The 19,183-nt window shown below is 36.2% G+C and overlaps 1 protein-coding gene across 1 annotated transcript in view; it reads right to left on the bottom strand.

Annotated features, from left to right (window-relative positions):
* Positions 1 to 19,183, bottom strand: part of EYS (eyes shut homolog) — a 701,217-nt gene that overhangs the window by 208,348 nt on the left and 473,686 nt on the right. The window contains exon 36 of the mRNA XM_058021581.1: positions 4,793 to 4,905. Within this exon, the coding sequence (XP_057877564.1) occupies positions 4,793 to 4,905 (113 nt within the window). The remainder of the gene's footprint in view (positions 1 to 4,792; positions 4,906 to 19,183) is intronic.

Genomic DNA, 19,183 nt, shown 5'->3' with positions numbered 1-19,183 from the left:
TGTTTCATAGGTAAGATTATTTTTTTTTAATGAAAACACAGGGCTTGGATAGGTACAGGTATATATGTATATATTTTCTGTGTGTATGTTTGGAGCCTTTGAATTTAGTACATGCAGTAAACTGTTACAGTAAACACTTACAGCAATATATAGCAGTCATAGTTCCCAGACACTAAAACAGAAATGAACTGCAGTAAACACCAGCTTTTAATACTGGGAATCAAAGCTTCATTTATATCTGTCATCTGAACTCTGTCTGGAAGTGATAGTCATTTATTCTGTAAATCTATTTCAGTAACATTTTCTGAAACACTTGAAGAAGCTTTATATTGCATTAACACATCACAAGTATCTTCCTCCAGAAGAAGAAAAAAAAAGAGATTGCATTTCTTAAAAAATGTCATCAGAGATCCTTTATTTTCAATTGTCTCTCTATTACTACTTTTGGTTGTTCTGTAATGTTTTCCAAAATTACCTATATATTCATAACTTTGAGACAGGTATAATTTAAAGAGAATCATAACATTAAGTTTGAAAAGTTTTCCATAACTATATAGTCTAGCATAATTCTAGGAAACTCCCTATTGGAGGATTACTTTTACTAATTGATACGATTCCATTATAGCCTCCCTTGAAAGCCAAAGCTGCATATCTCAGAGTTACTTCATGGCTGCCAGTCTGCTCTCAGAGAGTCAAACCCCTCCTGCCTGTACCTTTATTCTGCCATTTCCTGTTCCACCTTGGTTGCACTGAATGGCAGAAAGTTCTGATGAGCCTTCAGGCAGGGCATCCCTCCCACCTGCTCTCTGTCCCTGTGGCATCATGCAATAGTGCACTCATAAACACAGTGCTTAAAAAATAATGCACATAAATAGCAGAAGGATCTGGGCCAGATTAACTGGGTTAAAGCCACATGTCCAAAATCTCAGTGCTTCTGAGCATGCACAGAAATCTTGCATTTTCCAGAATGATAAGGATTATTGCAAGTATTTGGTCTTTAATCATTTCCAATTGCCTGGTGCTGCCTGTATGAATAATCTTGAATTTAAGCAGAATTTAACACCTCTTTCCAAAATTACAAAAAAGGTAATTTGCCTGATGCCCCCATTTCAAATTTAGTTCTACCAAGTTAAATAATCCTCTTTCCCTTGTGGTGTATGACGTTCACATTAAAATATAAGAATTTTTTAAAAATAAATAATATTCTTGCCATAAATATAGCATTTTAGACTGTAGATAGTCAGATATATATGCCAATGAAACTAATGTTATGGTGCAATTTTTTGCATTTCTTAATTCTGAACATTTTTTAAACAGTAATGTAAGTCTCTGAGATGAGGAATGTGCAGTATATAATATCCTGTGAAAGGTTCTGTCTTGTCTTGATGAAGTGATTTCAATAGTTTTGAGAAGGTATATGAACTATCTCTAAAATATGCTTTTGAAAGCTCTCTATATTCCTTGCATGTATTAGATCATACTTTTGGTATTTTAAAATAAAAATAGATCCAGTTAGAAAGATGGCAGAACACATCTGAGTAAATTTCAATCCTATGAAAAAATCATAAGCTTAAAATTTACTCACAAACCCATACATTTTAAGAAGCGTAAGCATGACCACAATATTGAAGTAATCCATGCAGCTGGAGCACCAACAAGGACAAAACCCAGCAGGACAACTGAGCGCCTCTAGAGCATGCTAAATATGTAAAAGCAGGGCATTCAAAGGTGTTGTAAATCTACAAATAGGTGATGATAAGTAGGAGGTCAATTAAAGAAAAACTACTACAGTAAGAACAGAAACAGTGTTTCTGAGTGACAAGTACAGGGATGTTTTTGCAGAAGAAATTGGATTGCTTTGTCTGCCACACTGCAGAGTTCTCTGCTGCTGTTAGGCAGCTCCAACTGCAGCAATATTGCATCTGCAGAACCATGCAAATTCCGAAAATAAAAGTTACACCACGCAATTTAGCAGTCACTGCTACTTGTATTTGCAAAGTACATATTCCATTATTGCCATATTTAAACAACTTCCTTCAATCACTTTCTCCTTGCTTTTCAAAACAAATCCATCTTCCCCAGCGGCATGTCTTGCAAAAGGGGAATGACAGCTGAGCTTCATAGGTGCTTTTAGGGAAGCAGACTACATTTAAAGGCTGATGATGTCAAGATGAGTGTGGGTTATACCTAAAGTGAAAATCAAACCATGATGTTAGCTGCCAGGCGTGAGTAGCTATGAAATTTGTGTGTCACAGGGCAGGAATGAGTAAAGAAAATGTCTGCCGGGCTTCCAAGCAGTCCATTTCTATGGCTTTCCCTCCACACCAAGGGAAATTCAGAAAAATTTCAATTATCTGTTGAAATTAATCTAAATTTCAGCAGATTAAGTACAACAATTTCCATTCCTGAAATTCAGCTTTTCCCACACAAGAATAACTGTGATTTGGACCAGGATGGTGCCAGGTCTGTGTGGACTGCATGGGGCTGGACACTGTTAACTCATGTGCAGCCTTCTGAAGAAGCAGGGAGGTAAAAGGAACATGTTGCTTAGCATAGAGCATTGAGAAAGCCCAACATTCTTTCAACAACCTTTTATGTACAGGATTATATCCACAGTTCATCTATACAAAGTCATGTCATTTTACTTACCTAATCAGTAACATATGCGCAATAAGTATTTGCAAGAAACAGTTCTAGACTATAATCTCTGAGTTCTGATTCAAATAAAAAAAATCTTTAATATCTGTATTATACAAAATAAGCCATATTTGTATGCTAATTAACTATGAAGGGGAGTATCGGAATCAATACAAAATTCAATAAATCTTGGTACATAGCTCTATAGATTATAATATAACAGTTAACACAGCATTCTATAATAATAAAATTTTAAAAGGAACAAAGCTATTTTTTTACAAGCCACCTCTTTCAGCTCTATATCCCTCTCTATGTTATATACACAGACTGGACAAAGCTGTTCTCATTTCTTTTCTTTTGCTTGTTGAAGGCTATTGACACTTAATAGAATGGTTATATAAAGTGTTCAATAGGAAAAACTGTAAAAAAAATAGTGTCAAAAAGCTAAAGGGTGTAAGCACTTGTATCAATGAGTATTTTTAACGAGAATGAAAGAAAGTAGAAAAAACAGTAACAGTCCTGATTTTTAAGTTATTCTGTTTTTACCTAGTAGTTTAAAAAACAGAACCACCTCTTGCCTATGATTTAGGACATCAAAGCTCTAATGCATATGCAAAATAGAGAAAAATTTCCTAATCTAGTAACCAGAGGAGACAGCAGAGATGGTTTATGATATTTTTTTCACCATGATTCTTAAAAGTTAATACCTGAATGAAAGACATGAAATAGCATCCTCACTTGCTTTCAACCTTATGAATTTCTGTTTTGCAAAGAGGCATATTTTCACACAAAAGAGTACATGCCCTCATTTGGAAGGACACCACAGTTAAGGACACCACTCGGAAGGACACCACTAGGAAAATTTCTGATGAAACACTGTACAGAACGACAAGAGAGGAGATATTGTTTCTCTGTTTTTCGGGGGTTTGTCAAAACAGTGGCCAGCGTTTTCTTTCTCCTGCAGGATTTAGACCCACAACCATTTGCTAAATGTACTTAGAGAACATATTCCAAACAAAATGCTGTGGGGAACTTGAAGGGTGTGAAGATTTATTTCTTCATCAAGCTTGGACAAGGAGATAACACTCAGCTGCTGCTCTAAATAAAAATGGTGGCAGGTCTCTGCCAGGATAACAAATTGAATTTTGTGTTCAGAGTAAGTTTTACTTGCAAAAGCTTAGATGCCTGGGACTTGGGGCAGATAATTCATTAGACAGTGGGTTTACTGTTGCACTGTTGTAACTTTGAGGGGGATGTGTGCTCATTAAGGGGTTAGTGGTGGAGGTGAGTGCAGGGTTCAGATCTCATGGATCGTTAACTAATGGTCTAGTGGGTTAACACCAGCTTTCAAGGATAGTGTTTAAACAAGCTCATGAACATTAATTGGCCTTTTCTACAAATTCTAGGGAAAAAAAGTCACATGTTAAAAGCCGTATATAATGTCCTCCAGAATCTAGGACATGCACATCCTATGACTGAAATGATATTCTCTCCCTAAAGACTTCATTATCTACAGATGCAATTCACCTCTGTTTTCCTTTGGTTTCCACTTCGCCATGTTCAAACCTACTATACTCCAGAACAGAATCCTAATGTACACCACTGCCCCTGTATGGCTTTTTTTTCAATCAATGCATGACCAACAGCAACGGGAAAATGCAAAACTGAAATCAATTGAGGTTTTTAAATGTATTCAGAAACAATGTTTTCCAGCATTTTTCACAATCTCTTGTAGAGTAAATGTGGCACCAGCTCATTCATATTTGTAACAAGATTAATGGAAGTCCCAAAGTCACAAGTAAGACACAATCAGCATATCTCCCCACTTCCCAGTCCTGTATTTTCCTGCAGATCATCTTTCTTAGTATACTGTTTCAGCATTCAGGGTGTGACAACTCACTCCAAATAAGCTGTCAAGTTTAATTGAACTACTCTGAATAAAAAAAATAATCTTCCATTAAGAAAATGCTTTAGAATCATAAAAGAAAGCAAGATATCTGTCTCTCTAGGAATATTGTCCTTTTTTTTTCCTGTATGGAAAAAAAATAGATAATTTCCTGTTGAAATTATCCAAAATGGTCACCCTGAGTAAGGAAGAAAGCAAAATCAGCACAAACACTTCCTTAGGATTTGAAAAGGCATAGAGGCAGTTTACCTGCAATTGTCAACATTACTTCTTCCCACAGCACCAGAGAAGCTGAAAGGTCCGATGTTATTGATTTCTACGACTTTTATACAGCCAGTGAAATTGTAGACAGGTCCAGAAACCTACAAAGGAAAAAATGCATACAGTTATTTTGCTTGTTTACATTATGATCAAGATATTTATTTTTCCATAGAGGAATACAAGTCATGGGGAATTGTAAACAGGGAAGATTTGAAATTTGTAAATGTATTACTTCCCTGCTTAAAAGATTTCTAGTACCCTTAATCATGGTTCAAAGATGCCTAAGGACCTACTAAAAATGGAAATCACTGCAGGGACACTGAAAACACAGAGAACAGTGTTATGCACTGCCAAGGACCCATTTTTAACAGTGAAGTCAGGTTTAGATAGTTGCAGAAATAAAAAAAAATATATCTTGAGGAACAATTTGCTGAAAGCATAATGGAAAGCATTACATGCTTTTTAAAGCCCAACAGGAGCATTAAGCCTGCCAGAAAGGCTTTAGGGATAATAGACCAGCTAAGTGTAAAGGGAATGTTCAAAGAGACAAGGCTCTAGCAAGAAATGTAAATGACTCACCAAATCAAAATTTAATGAAGAATTGTTCTGGGAGGTTCCTGTGACTGAACCCCTTTTTAGTTTGAGTACATCAGAGATCTGTCTTAAATTGAATTACTTCTAGAAAATGTTTTTTAAAAATCCGCAAAAAGTGAACAGTGGCAAAAAAACGAGAAAGATGTTGTGTTTGCCTGGGACTCTTATGGGAATTTACTGTGGTCATCACTTAAAATGGACCCCAAACCATGGGAATGGTAGACATGGGGGAAGGGTGGCTTGGGTTTTTGCTTTGTATGATTTTGAAAATGGGGACAAGACTAGGGCATGCAAGGACATACCTCGAACTACAGATCAGTAACACAACACAGTGATTATGAATTACACTGAAGAACAGAATTAACATATATGTAAATTAATGTAATGTACAGGGGAATAGTTGAGAGGGGTTCTGAAAAGAGAAATTGTAACTCAGAGGAGGAACACTGACTATGAGAAAAAGGATGCTTGGCACATAGTCTTTGATTTCCAAAGGAATTTAACAAGTTTCTCTGCTAAAAGATTCTAAAGTAACTCAGTCTCCCTGGGATAACAAGAAAGACCTTAAATAAATTAGAAGAATGGTTAAAACAGAAGCAGAAAAATTGTGAGCAAATGGTGAGGTTTCTCAATATGGAGAGTCCCTAGAAATTCTCTCTACAAGTCTGTATTAGGGTCTGTGGTCTTCAATGTATTTGAGTGGCTCAATGTTTTCTGCACCACTCAGGATAGCAAAACTGAAATCCTGAGAAAAGGATTTCACAATGTGCAAAAGTGTCACAAATATGCAAAATCATAAGTCATGTAAGGATGATTATACACATGAGAGTTTCTGAACACAGTAACTGTACAGACCAGGGATCTTCAGTCAGCAAAACTCTCTGTCAACGAGAGACAGAACAGAGCAGTGTGCAGATGAATAAAGAGCTTTCAGTTTCTCAAAATACAGAATCAAAAGGATATGAAATAACATAAATTAGTGCGAAGATGAAAGCAAGGTAAGGGGTTTGCTTTTCCTATAACTCAAAATTAAATTGTGGAACTCTGCCATAGCATGTTGTGGATGGTACAAGTGTAAATGGGGTTAAAAATCAATCATATTAGAGGGAAGAAGAGCTGTCTCTCTCCCCAAATACAGATAGGCTGCACAAATACAATACAGTTGAAGCAAGGAGAATTGCTTTTCTCTGCACTGCTCAACCACTCTGGAACATAACACAGCGTGCCATGCCACACACTATAAACAGAATGAACTGGCCTTCCAACCCATGGGAGGGCTCCGAGAGTTCACTAATAGTTTACTGTTTATTTCCTTAGCAGACAAAGGCTTACACAAAGTTAAGACTTTAAAAAAGATATGTTATTACACGGCAAAAATATGGAAAGTCATGTAACCATCTATAGGGTGGCATTTAAAGTCAACGCAGTTCAAATGTGGCAAAGGGAAGATGTTTTCTCTGTGGAATAAACACAGAGGATTACAATGAAGCTTTCTGGACCTAAAAAAAGAGAAAAAACACCTTCAAGAACTGGATGTGAACACTCTCCTCCAAGTTAACTTTGTAGATTAAGAAAACAAGACTATTTGATATTTCACAAGGGCTGGCAGAGGTTATTCATATGGATTACAGACAATAGAACACTCTTTCTCTTCCTCCTTTTCCAGCCATTCTGGCATAGAAATAAGTGTGATGGACTGCCAAGATAGACATACACTCAGCAGCCTGTTTTGCTGCCATCATTATAATAAAATATACCAGATAATCTTCGAAGATGTCTTGCCCTACTAAGCTTCATGTTTTAATTTTTATAAGAGATGCTTGTTATTTTTTTCCCCAGCCTTTTGTAAGTAGTAAATAAAATAATTTTCAATTTAACAGGATGAAGGATCTGTTATAAATTTATTATGAACATAGACAGAAATAGTTACAGGATTCTGAGCTGGAAACCAAAGACATTGTGATCAAGGTATTTATTTTATTATAGTTTATTATAATATTATACAAAATTTATGCAATATTATTATTTTATATATTATATAAAATTATTAATATATTGTAATTTATAATTTATTGTAACCTGTAAAATTACCCCTCCCCAAATGAACAATTGAACAGTGTTTTAATATTGGCTGCATAAATCAGCTTGTTAAACTGTGCTTCTTTTTTTCTCCCTGAGCCTTATATGACTGTCTCAGTCATGCCATGCATGTGTTTCAACAAAGGTCCTCTTTCTCGGGATTATAAAAATGAACAAACAAAATAGAAAACAAAAGAAATCAATAAATGCAAAGGGCAGATACAATACAATTTTATGACAGCTACTGTGCCAAGTTAAGTTCATCCAAGATGCTGGTACAGGGAAAATTCACTAGGTCAACTTATGGTCCATTTTGCACACTGAGGAACAAATTAGTTTGGAAATCAACATTTAGCTGCATATTTTCCTAAACACTCTATTGTATGAATATTTTAACAACCTGGTTTCCTTCCCCTCACTACTGGCTGGCTGCCTAATAATTTCTCTTACATTGATATATGTGCATATTTTGAAGGTAATACACTCCTGTAAATCAATCTTAAAATTATTACTTCTTTGTTTTTTACCTATAACTACATTATAAACATTTTGGTCAAACACTTACTTGCATTTGTTCTGTTATGCTATCTCTACAAAAAAATCAATATCTTAGAGATATATAGGAATAAGAGCTATTGATATATATAATCAAAAATAAGTGACTTTTATTCTTCTACTTTTGAGAACAAATACCTTTTGTGTTTAGCAGAATATTAAAATGTAGACTTCACATGTAGTTGAGTTCCCTTCCATTTGCAAAAATACATTAATATGCTGACAAACTGTAACACTTAAATTGCCTGAAAATGTCAGAGCCAGAGCAACACCAGAAATTTACTTTAATAAAATTCACTATTCACAATCTATTCAGATATGTTTGACATATAGTAACCATGCTCTTTAAATGCACTTCATACTTGACAAAAATGAGTACTGATACTTACCTTGTAGGAAAAGTTCACACATATATGCCAAATTATTTATTAACATCCCTTACTGACTAGCCCAAATTAAGCTGCTGCTAGATAGAATTAACCTAGAATGAGTTCCTAATGAAATGAACTTACCTGCTGTCAATTCACTACAGATTCATAAATAATATAATGAATTTTTGTCTTATGATCCGAGCATTTATTTGAAAAGTAAAGAAAACAAAGAATAGCACAATCTTTCCTCATTTGTCTCCAGTCAAGATAAATGTTATGTATCTTAAATATTCTCACTATAGATATTACAGTGTACCAAAATACGCTATTTAGGAGTCTTTTACATCTTTGTGATTCCTGAAATACATCTGATTTTGGAGTCTGATAAGTAGAACTCTCTCCAATAGACTACAAAACTTTTAAAATGCAATATTTCAAACTTAAATAAAATAACTCAGGTACACAGTTTTGAATATACTAATAAAATTTTAACTTGTATTTACTAAAACCATGGTGAACCATTTGGAAATTGATAACTCAAAAAGCACCTCAACTTAGATAACAGCTTCTCCAGTTTTGTTTTCTCCTAGTGATTAGAATCATATGAAAGTCACAATGAACTTTGAGATTAAGCCAGCCATAATCTCACTTCTGTATTTTCTTTAAATTTGCAATGAAAATTTGGCTAACCGTCTCAGTTATAACCTGCTTGAAGTCATCTGCAACTGAACTTCAATATCAATCCCACTACAGAAAAATACGAAAATCAAAAGAAATATTAAAAAAAAAACAAACCAAACCAAACCAAACCAAACCAAACCAAACCAAACCAAACCAAACCAAACAAAAAACCCCATGTCTAAGTTCCATGGGTGGTTGTGGTGGTAATGCCTCCCCCTAAAGAAGAATTTGGAATTTGTTCTTTTAAGATGTCATTTTAAAACCCATTTTCATCTCTTTGATACTGAATTACATACAGCAAAAAACAGAAATATACAGACTATCAAATTAGCAGTAAAACAATCAGAATGGGCTTATTCCAATAGGACAGAATTTTGCCTTTATATTTCACTTACTGAACACTGAAACTTGCCTGCATTCAAAGCAACATGCTATATATGGGCCATGTACTTTGTTAAAGCCCAAAAGTTTTCAAGACTTTGTTAAAAATCAACATTAGTGACTCAGACATCACCTTTCTGAAAAATGTTTCTTGCTGTCTTAATTTTTAAAAAATCAATTAATAAAACTTAAACCTAATTAGTTTTTACTCTGGTAGTTCAAGAAAAATGGACAAGGCTTGTCTGGCTTATTTATAGCTCCTAATGAGAGAAAATGTACCTCACTTTGAGAAGTCCTGCTGAAGTAGACAGGGGCAAGGGAGTGTGTGTCTTTGATGTATCTATACTGTTCATTACTTCACTTCCTAACATTTACTTTTAATAACAGTTTCTATACTCAGTTCAAATTTTAAATAACAAGCATTCTTATTGTTAGATAACAGAGTATATGCCAAAGACTTTAATGACATTTCAGTGTGTAGGAAAATGAAAAGTAGCATTAGCTCTCAAACAAGAGTAATAAAGAAAACACTTAAAATATGGGAGAAGGAATATTGCTTCAGCTTATGTCCTAGAACTACTGTAGAAATGGGAAGGCAAAATGGGAATATGCCCTGGTAAAATTGCCTACATGCTACCATATCAATAAATTGGGTGAAACACAAAGGATCTCCTTCATCCTGACTCATACTGACTATGAAATGAAATACCGTATCAACCTATACATAACGCTGAAGTTTCATTCAATTCATATTTAAATATAATTGATGATTTTACACTGATATTGTGATTCTGAGCCAAGCATCCCAAAATAATTTTAATGAAGTTATACTAGCGCAATAAAAAAGAAGCTCAAGTGGTAAGTGAAATTCAGATTTTTTTCATCTACTTCCACTGAATCTTTTAAAGAATTTACCGTTATTACCCTAAATCTGCTTTTAGTGTATCTACAATGGATATCGAATCCTATCACTAGAATTTAATAAAACAAGAATGGTAAAGGATAATAATATAGGCAGAAGAAGGGGAGAAAATAAATCCCTAAACTGCTTAGTGTAGTAGAGGTTTACATGTCTGCTCTTCATGTCTCATTTGTTCTAGCCACCGAAATCAGGGGTTGTACAAGTAGCAACTCTGACAGTTCTGCTATGGGAAACCAGCAAGTCAATGATTCTTCCAGCCTCATGTGCTGTGGAGCAGGTAACTGAGGCTATCCTCTCTCATTGGGTCTGAAGTAGCAAACCATCTCCTGCACTGCTGTGCTTCACAGTGGAAACCAGGCTGGTCATCTGCCTGGTCCCAGACTCAGGGGCAACCAGCTCACCACACAACTGACATCTCATTCCTCGTGCACCATTTCTTCATCTAAATTGACTGGCAATCTAAATCCTGGGCACAAGAGCCTCACCGTAAATTCTTCATGATCCTGACAGTTCTAGCTCAGAATGGTTCATTAAACCACGAAGGATTAATTAAAATCAGTAAGTCTGAAAGATTCAAGAGTACTGAGAAATTCCCTAACTGTTTTTATGAAAGTTCATCCTTGGCCAAGATCCTTATCTTTTAAACTTGCTCTTGGCTTTCACTGTAACAAGTGCAATGCTGCATTTCAGAAGGGATATGAAAATTCTGATGTGAGGAAGAATATTCCTAAGCTTTGTGGCTAGAAACGTCTGTCCCTTTTGTAAACAATTTCAGTGTTTACGCTTATAACCATAATGCATCTCTTGCATACTCCATTTGTTATTGAAATTCCTAATAAATTCAACTACTGTAATTTATCTTTTCTCAATTCTCTCTGGTTAATATGGTACAACACTTTGTCCCTGGGAAAGCTGGAAAATATATTGGCCTGAGAGGACTAGAAAATGTAAGTGAAATTTGGAAAATGGATTTACCTTTCCTGGATAGTGCAGACTCTATCAAACTGTGGAAATCAGTTCATCTCCCTGCATTTCACCTTTGCAGAGTGACACTGAAGTCACATATGCTGAACATCATGCTAACAAATTACAGTGCTCCAGCACTCAGGGAGAGGTGTTCTGAGCTCATCACCATGAACTAGTTTTCAGTCCAAGTCAGTCAGCTTCTCTAGTTTTGGTTCTTGTTCAATCAATAGCCAATCACGCAAATCTACAAACATTTAACCCAAGAGATGTTTGTATCGAGCATATGTGTTTATATGCTGATGGATTTGGTGATTCTCATGGGTCATTTTCAAGTCAGGATATTCTATTTCTAAAGTGAGTTTCAGTGTGAAACACTTGGTGAATTATAGATGTTGAGTAATGAAAAAGGGAAGAGTTCTAACAAGAAGTAATCTGTCTGAGTAGAAGAGATAACACCTTATCTAAAAAGCAAGGGTGCCTTCAAAATGAAAATATGCTCATAAAAATGAAAATGTTCTCATAAAATAGGCTTTTCTTTAATGTATACATATGGTATATAATATTCAGAAGGTCCTAATTTTGTCAGACTCCTAAGAAAACTGAAGATTCTCTGCAGAAGAAGGGTGAGAAGAGAAAAATGTCTTCATGGTTTGTGCTTTTCTTATATCATGCCAGTACACCTTTTAGAAACATATACAACTGGTTTGTCTGGTTTTGTACATCTTAAATACAAAGATGTATTTTTTTTTTCTTAGTGCAATTTCTTAAGACAAGAGGTGTTGTAAGATAACAGTATTCCTCACACACTAGGTAAGGAATATATCAGCTGGCACACTGTATCTTTCAACAAATGCCTTCACTTCCCCAGAATACTCCAGAGATTCCAACGAGGAATATATCAGGACCAGGTGAGAAGCAGGGGTTTACAGTGTTAAGAACATGGTAACAGGGAGAGCTGCCTGACACATAACAAAGATTTTAGGAGCATTTAGGCATTCCAAGGTTACCAAGGTGTTAGACACATGTATTTATGTGATCAGAGGTGTATCTGCAGTAGACAGATCACATAAAAACATTAATCATGATGTGCCAAGAAGGTGATGAATCCACAGACTTCTAAAATGCATTTAATTATCTTACTATAGTAAAACAATATGAATTGTTGTGTTCTGAACCAAATAAACTTTAACAATAACAAAAAAAATATTAAAATTTTATTAATTTTTAATGAAACAACTGACAGGTTACCACTCCTTTTTGGCCGCTCTGTCTTTCAGTTAGGTGTTAGTGCCCTTGTGACAAATGTAGCAGAACATGAAAGTGTATCTATAATTCATCATATTAATATAGATTTAGATTAATGGCAGTTTAACTTGGCACAGCTGAGAAGTGGACATATAATCTGGTGTTTTATATCTCTGAGGAAACAAAAACTTTCAGTCAGCAGTTGGATTTCGTTACCTAATACTTTGGTTTATCTTGAATTTCTGTTTTGAGAGATGCAGTCCTGAGAGACCTATGACAATATGTGTTTACTTGGAGCTTTGCATTGTACTACCTACTCACTGCCAAAGACTGGTGTTGATTTTTGTGGAGCATTTCCTTTTGCTCTAGCTCTAAATATATTTTTCGCTCCCTTGACTTGTATACTGTTGCTATACTTGGCAAAAGACACACCTAATCCTAAAATCCTCATACTTAGCCTGAGTTTCGTGCTCTTACACTCCTTGCCTAAAGCATTTACAAATATTATTTGGAATTTATAGTCCCCAAGAAAACCATAGTAAACAAAAAAGATCACATGTAACTACATTATGTACTATATGATCTAGAGGAGAAATCAAACCATGTTCTAAAATCTGGAAGTTTAAAGTAAGTCCTTCACTTATAAAAAAGAAAATATATATTAAAATAATTAAGCAGGCATGGCAGATTCTAAACTGCTCCTTTACTTGCTTCCAACACTCCGGTTCTGGAAGCAACTTCCCTCCTCTCCCTCCCTAACACTGCTTTAAGCCTCAATGCTCACCTGTTGTACTCTTCTCAAGATGAAATCTCACCTCTTTCATTTTCACTATCAACATACCTCAGGCTGTTATGCAGGAGGAACACCACAAGGTCAGCCACTTCCCCTTTCCAGAGAATCAATGCATTTGCATTCCTTCATTCAAGTATGCTCTTTCTTATTGAAAAAAACTTTCCAAAAGTCAAAAAAAGTCAATGCTATTAAAACCCCTCTGAATGAGGTTAAAAATCCCCCATGTTCATGAAATATGCATCCTACTAAGATAAAATGATTGAATTTTCTATTGAGTCTTCAGAAAGATTACAAGTGTCATTAATAACTGTATGAAGATCTGGTACTCAGAGTACTCAGAACTCTCCTTTCCACTATTCTGCAGCCAATGAGGCTTCTACTGCCACATCAAAGTGCATCTGCCATGTGAAACAATTCATGTTTCTTTTCCTATCATTCCCTTAGGTGAGGGTAAAGAACCATCTTCATCAGACACTGAACCTGTATCCTACATCTCCACAGTAGCAACCAATACAGGGTGCTAGGAAAAAGAGCAGTATCAGATCACACAAAAGCTGAGGTTGGAAGGCACCTCTGGTACGTTACCTCATCCAAGCCCCTACTGAAGTGTCACCTGGAGCCAATAGGTTTTCCTGGGGACTATCAATTCCAAATAAAATTTGTAAGTGCTTTAGGCAAGGAGTCTAAGAGCATGAAATTCAGGCCATGAAATTTAGAATTAGGTGCAGAAATTCAGAGCATGAAATTTAGAATTAGGTGTGTCTTTTGCCAAGTATAGCAACAGTATACAAGTCAAGGTGGGGAAAAATAAATTTAGAGCTAGAGCAAAAGGAAATGCTCCACAAAAATCAGCACCAGTCTTTGGGAGTGGGTAGGTAGTACAGTTCAAAGCTCCAGATAAACACATATTGGATGCTTGGGATCAAGTCCAGACAGGTTTTGAATATCTCCATGAATGGAAACTCCCATACCAATCAGAGCAACTTTTGCAATGCTCAGACATCCTCACAGTGGAAAAGTTCTGATTCTGATACTCAGATGACACCTCCTGTGCTTCATCTTGTGCCTATTGCCTCTGGTTCTGTCACTTGGCAGTGCTGAGAAGAACCTGGCTTTTCCCTTTTTGCAGCCTTTCTTCAGATGTTTGTAGAACATCTGAACAGTCCTGGCTCTCTCAGCCTTTCCTAACAGGAGAGGTGTTCCAGTTCCCTAACCAACCTTGTGGCCATGTGCTGGCATCTCTCCAGGAGCTCCATGTATCTCTTGTATTGAGGAGCCCAGAACTGGACACAGCAGTCCAGATGTGGCCTCAGCAGGGCTGAGCACAGGATAGAGATCCCCTCCCTCAAGCTGCCAGCAGTGCTTCCCCTAATGCAGCTCAGGATACCATCAGCCTCCTTTGCTGCAAGGGCACACTGCTGGCTCATGTCCATTTTGCTCTCCAGCAGGACCTCCTGGTTCTTTACTGTAAGAAATCTACACACTCTTTCCTGTAAAACTGTACAAATCACAGGATGCCTGATGATCTCAGATATTTCTTCATTCATGTTAGTAGAAGACTTTCCACACGATGATTTGGCTATTAGAATTTCAGCGGCCATAAAGAATAAACTTTCATATAAGAATAGACACATACATGCAGATATGCATGCACACACACAGTCACACAGAGGTTTGCATTCATGCACTCAGCTATGCTATAAACCAGGAATCTCTTTAAACTTCTGACAATCAAAATCTCTCTCTTCCAAACCCATTAAAGGATTCCAAAATACTCTGCTGTATGGACATACCGGATGGACAGCAGGTTGTAGAATGGAAAAACAATTTTCATTTTCACAAACTGATTGTAAGACAAAATCAGTAGCATTATTTTTCAGATCTGGCTTACCTCTGGGCTCACTAATGCCAAAGATCATTAGCTGATGTGAACAGTCAGGATATTCCGATTATTTCAGGTTTATTTAATTGACATTTAATCTTATAATTAACTTGTGATACTTTTAAAATACATTATATATATATCCTTTGTTTTAATTTTGCCTCTCTTTTTTTCTTCCCATACTATTCAGCCCATGCTGTAAACAATTGTCTACAAAGCAGCATTCTGTAACCTGGTACAAGAATCTGTATAATGAGATGTGACACAATCACATATAACTTTTTTTCTGTTAATATTATCCACAGAGAAAACAGCTTGCTGTATTTCTATATATGGTTCTTAGAAATTTTTAATCACACAGTAAAGTAAAATCCAGGTAAAGAGAGATTTTTTAAACCACGGAAGAGAGAGACAGGCATCAATAGAGTAACTTATCTTTACTCATTTTTGCTTTCAAAAAAATTACCCTTAATAATGATAAAATTGGAAATGAAAGATTTTGTGCTAATGTTCCCCACAGTTCCATTTCATTAAATGATTCTTCCTCCTACTCTATTCTTTCATTTCCAAATCTCATTTCATTTAGGTGAAAAAGCACAAAATAATAGTTGCATTTCCAATGTAGAACCGCTGCCAGTTCCTTTGTTCTGCTCTTTTCCTATGTTGCACACCAAGAATCACAAATTTACGTGATCATCATGTTCTTCTCTTAATAATGACTCTTTATATTACAACAGCTTTGTCAGCCTCTACCTCCAGAGCAGAGTGCATTTCCTGCTGGCTTGGCAAATGTGTTGTTTGACCACTGCTCAGGCTGAGATGTTCCCTGCATGCCCAATAGCTGCATTCAGATGCTTAGTTTAGAGTGAAGCCATTAAGCAAACAGCACTGAAGGGCTTATTTGCCAGGGATCAGGAATGGCCTCCATTTACTACAGTTTTCTATAAAATCTGCCTCTGCTACATTGTTTGCTATTGGGAAAAGGAATGAAACAACACAGCAAAATGTCAAAGCTGTCAAGGAACACGAAGTCAATTTATTGTTACTGAAATAATGGAAACTGCTACGTAGAAGATCAATGAGAATGGGAGATCCTGTACTGAGAATGAATGCAGAGAGAGATTGCTGATGTTATTAGAGTAGATTCTAGGCAAAATGACATAGCTGTGAGACTAACTTAGCATGCATAACAGGAAACCAAATGCTTTTGAATTTGGTAGTCTCTATTCCTCAACGAAAAGTTTTATGTCTTTTTATTCATCAACTAAACACTCAGCCTAAAAAAAAAATAAACAACCCACAAGCCTTACACTGTAGATTGATAAATGTCAAGGACACTACAGAAACACTAATCACCCAGATTAACTCTGGAAGGAGCAAACAGGAATCACCATAATTTAAACAGAGTCTAGACAAACAAAACTAAATCTTCAGTGATGGTTTTCTTTTTTGGAAGGAAAAACCACAAAATTAAAGAGATCAGATAAAGAACTGAAAACATCAAAGATGGAAGGTGTGAAATTTCCTTAATTAAAATTGCATGAGTGTCTGGCAATCACCTGCTGGAAGAGGGTACTGGGAATAATGAATGCACAGAAACTCACACACAAGGAAACAGCAAAGAATATAGTATATGTTGGAAGTAGAAAGCATAAAGATTAAACAAAACTTGTCAAAAACTCAAAACTGAGCTGGACCTTATACAAGTTTCAAGCACATGGAGGAAAGAAGAGTGACAGACTACAAATGAGAAACAGGACCAAGTTACAAATACTGCAGCTGTCACCAAAACCCTTTGTCTTATTAACACTGGAAAAACAGTGCTAAAACTTCCAGGGTCAGGGTTTTCCTAGACAGTTGTGTATCAGTGTGATTTTGTAATAGGCTGCATAGTTCATTTGCTGCTATTTAAAATTAGCATTATGGTCCCTTAAGCATAAAAATTACACTGGTTGAAGGATAAAATAAGATTGGTTTCCATAATGAGCCAAAGAGTGGGCTCTGATTAAAAAATATAAAGTTTCTGGGTCACAACCCAGATGGAAGACAATAGGCATCACAGGAAACTAGCAGACTGCAGCTTCAGCAGAGAAACTGAAACTACTCTTAGGAGAAAAGAGCAGAGAATCTGGGCTCAAAGATAACGAAGAAGAAAATAGGATCAAAGAAGATGCAAATTCACTAAATTTCACAAAGCAAGTGCGAAACTAAAAACACACCTGCAAGATCATGGTGGGTGGCTGATGCTGGTCTAGTCATTTTTCTTCCACTTTGTCTGACTTCATTCTAAGCTTTTATTATGAAGATGTCAAATGTTCTAGTTTCTATACTACTCTACCAAAACTTGGGATGCTACTTATTTTGAAGACTTTTTTCTTTGGTTAAACAAAACCATGCAGAACACACCCAGATAACTTCCTGCAATTTAGGTCAGATCAAGAGGCTACCAACTGTGAGGGTATTTATGTATCCTTGTGTTAAGATTCCAAAAGAAATTCCCAGATTTCAACATGCATTTCACTCAATGATTAGGACAGTTATATAACCTCATATGACTATTGTTATAAAATATGTAAAGAGGACTTTTTTCTGGCTGTCCCAGTATTTTTTATAAAGAGGATGCTAGTTTCTTGCAGAAGGAATGGTTCTTACCAGCTAGTCAGGCAGGGCTCTCACTTCTGGAAATACCTTTAGCACAGAGTAGTCAGGCCTACAAATTATCAATGACACCTAATAGAAGTGTAAGAGAAAATACTATGTATGATTCTTTGTGAGCATGACAAAAATTAGCCACAGATGTCCCTCTGAGGAGGCAGTGCAGTTGAGGGGATATAGTGGGTACAGCCCATCTGGAATATAAGATCCCCCCACTCTCTTGCTCCCACCCCTCATCAGATGATAGAGAGAAGACGGGAAAAAGTGAGCAAACTGGTGAGTTGTCATTAAGACAGTTTAGCAAATGAAGAAAAAAACCAATGCAAAAGCAATCACCACCAGCAGGCAGGTGCCCAGCCAGTCCCTGAGCAGCTGCTTTGGAAAAACTTCTTCCCAATTTATCGCTGAGTGGGATGTTACATGGTATGGGATATCCTTTTGGTCACCCAGGACCAGCTGTCTCAGCTGTGTCTCTTCCCAGGCTCTTAACCACACCCTGTCTCTTCACTGAGGGGTAAGAGCAAGGAACAGAAGGAATCGATGCTGTGTAAACAGTGTTCAGCAACAGCCAGATCTTCCCTATGTTAGCAACACTGCTTGGGTCACCAGTCTGTAACACAGTACCTACAAGCTGCTGTGAAGAAAATTAGCTGCATCCCAGTCAGATCCAGTAGGGAGAATTAATATATATTGACACATTGCATTTATCACATAAAATTTCACAGATAAATTGTAATGGAGTTGATGCAATGCTTACTGTGAGGCATTGCATGAAAATACAATTGCCACTAAAGAGGTTAGAGAGATGCAAAGTCATACAAATGCGAGTAAAAATGGTGACAGAGGTAAGAAATAAAAATCTAAGATACTGTACCAGAATACTGTAAAAAAAGCTGCTGTGAGAGCAAAGAGGTTTTTCTTTTATTCTTAGCAATTCAGGAGGCACTACATGGTTATGGAAAATTAAATAAACTACCTTAGCGTACCTCATACCAACATAAATGTTTTTGGTAACTGAGTTTGTATTTATCAGAAATGGCAACAATTTGCTTCACTTCCCATCCAAAGCACAGAAGTTTAATTGGTAAAAGTAATTTTCAATGGGATTTAGCAGCAAATTGTCTTTTTTTTTTCTGAAGAGAAACTCATGGATTTGCATTTTAATGGGATGATGTTATACACCCAAAGCTTCATGTTTGTCGCATAAACCTCTCTACTGCTGAAAGAAGTTTGAGAAAAATCACACATACATAAA

The sequence above is a fragment of the Melospiza georgiana genome, chromosome 3, assembly GCF_028018845.1.
Source record: "Melospiza georgiana isolate bMelGeo1 chromosome 3, bMelGeo1.pri, whole genome shotgun sequence".
In the NCBI taxonomy this organism is placed as follows: domain Eukaryota; kingdom Metazoa; phylum Chordata; class Aves; order Passeriformes; family Passerellidae; genus Melospiza; species Melospiza georgiana.
This window is presented reverse-complemented; position numbering and strand designations above follow the sequence as displayed.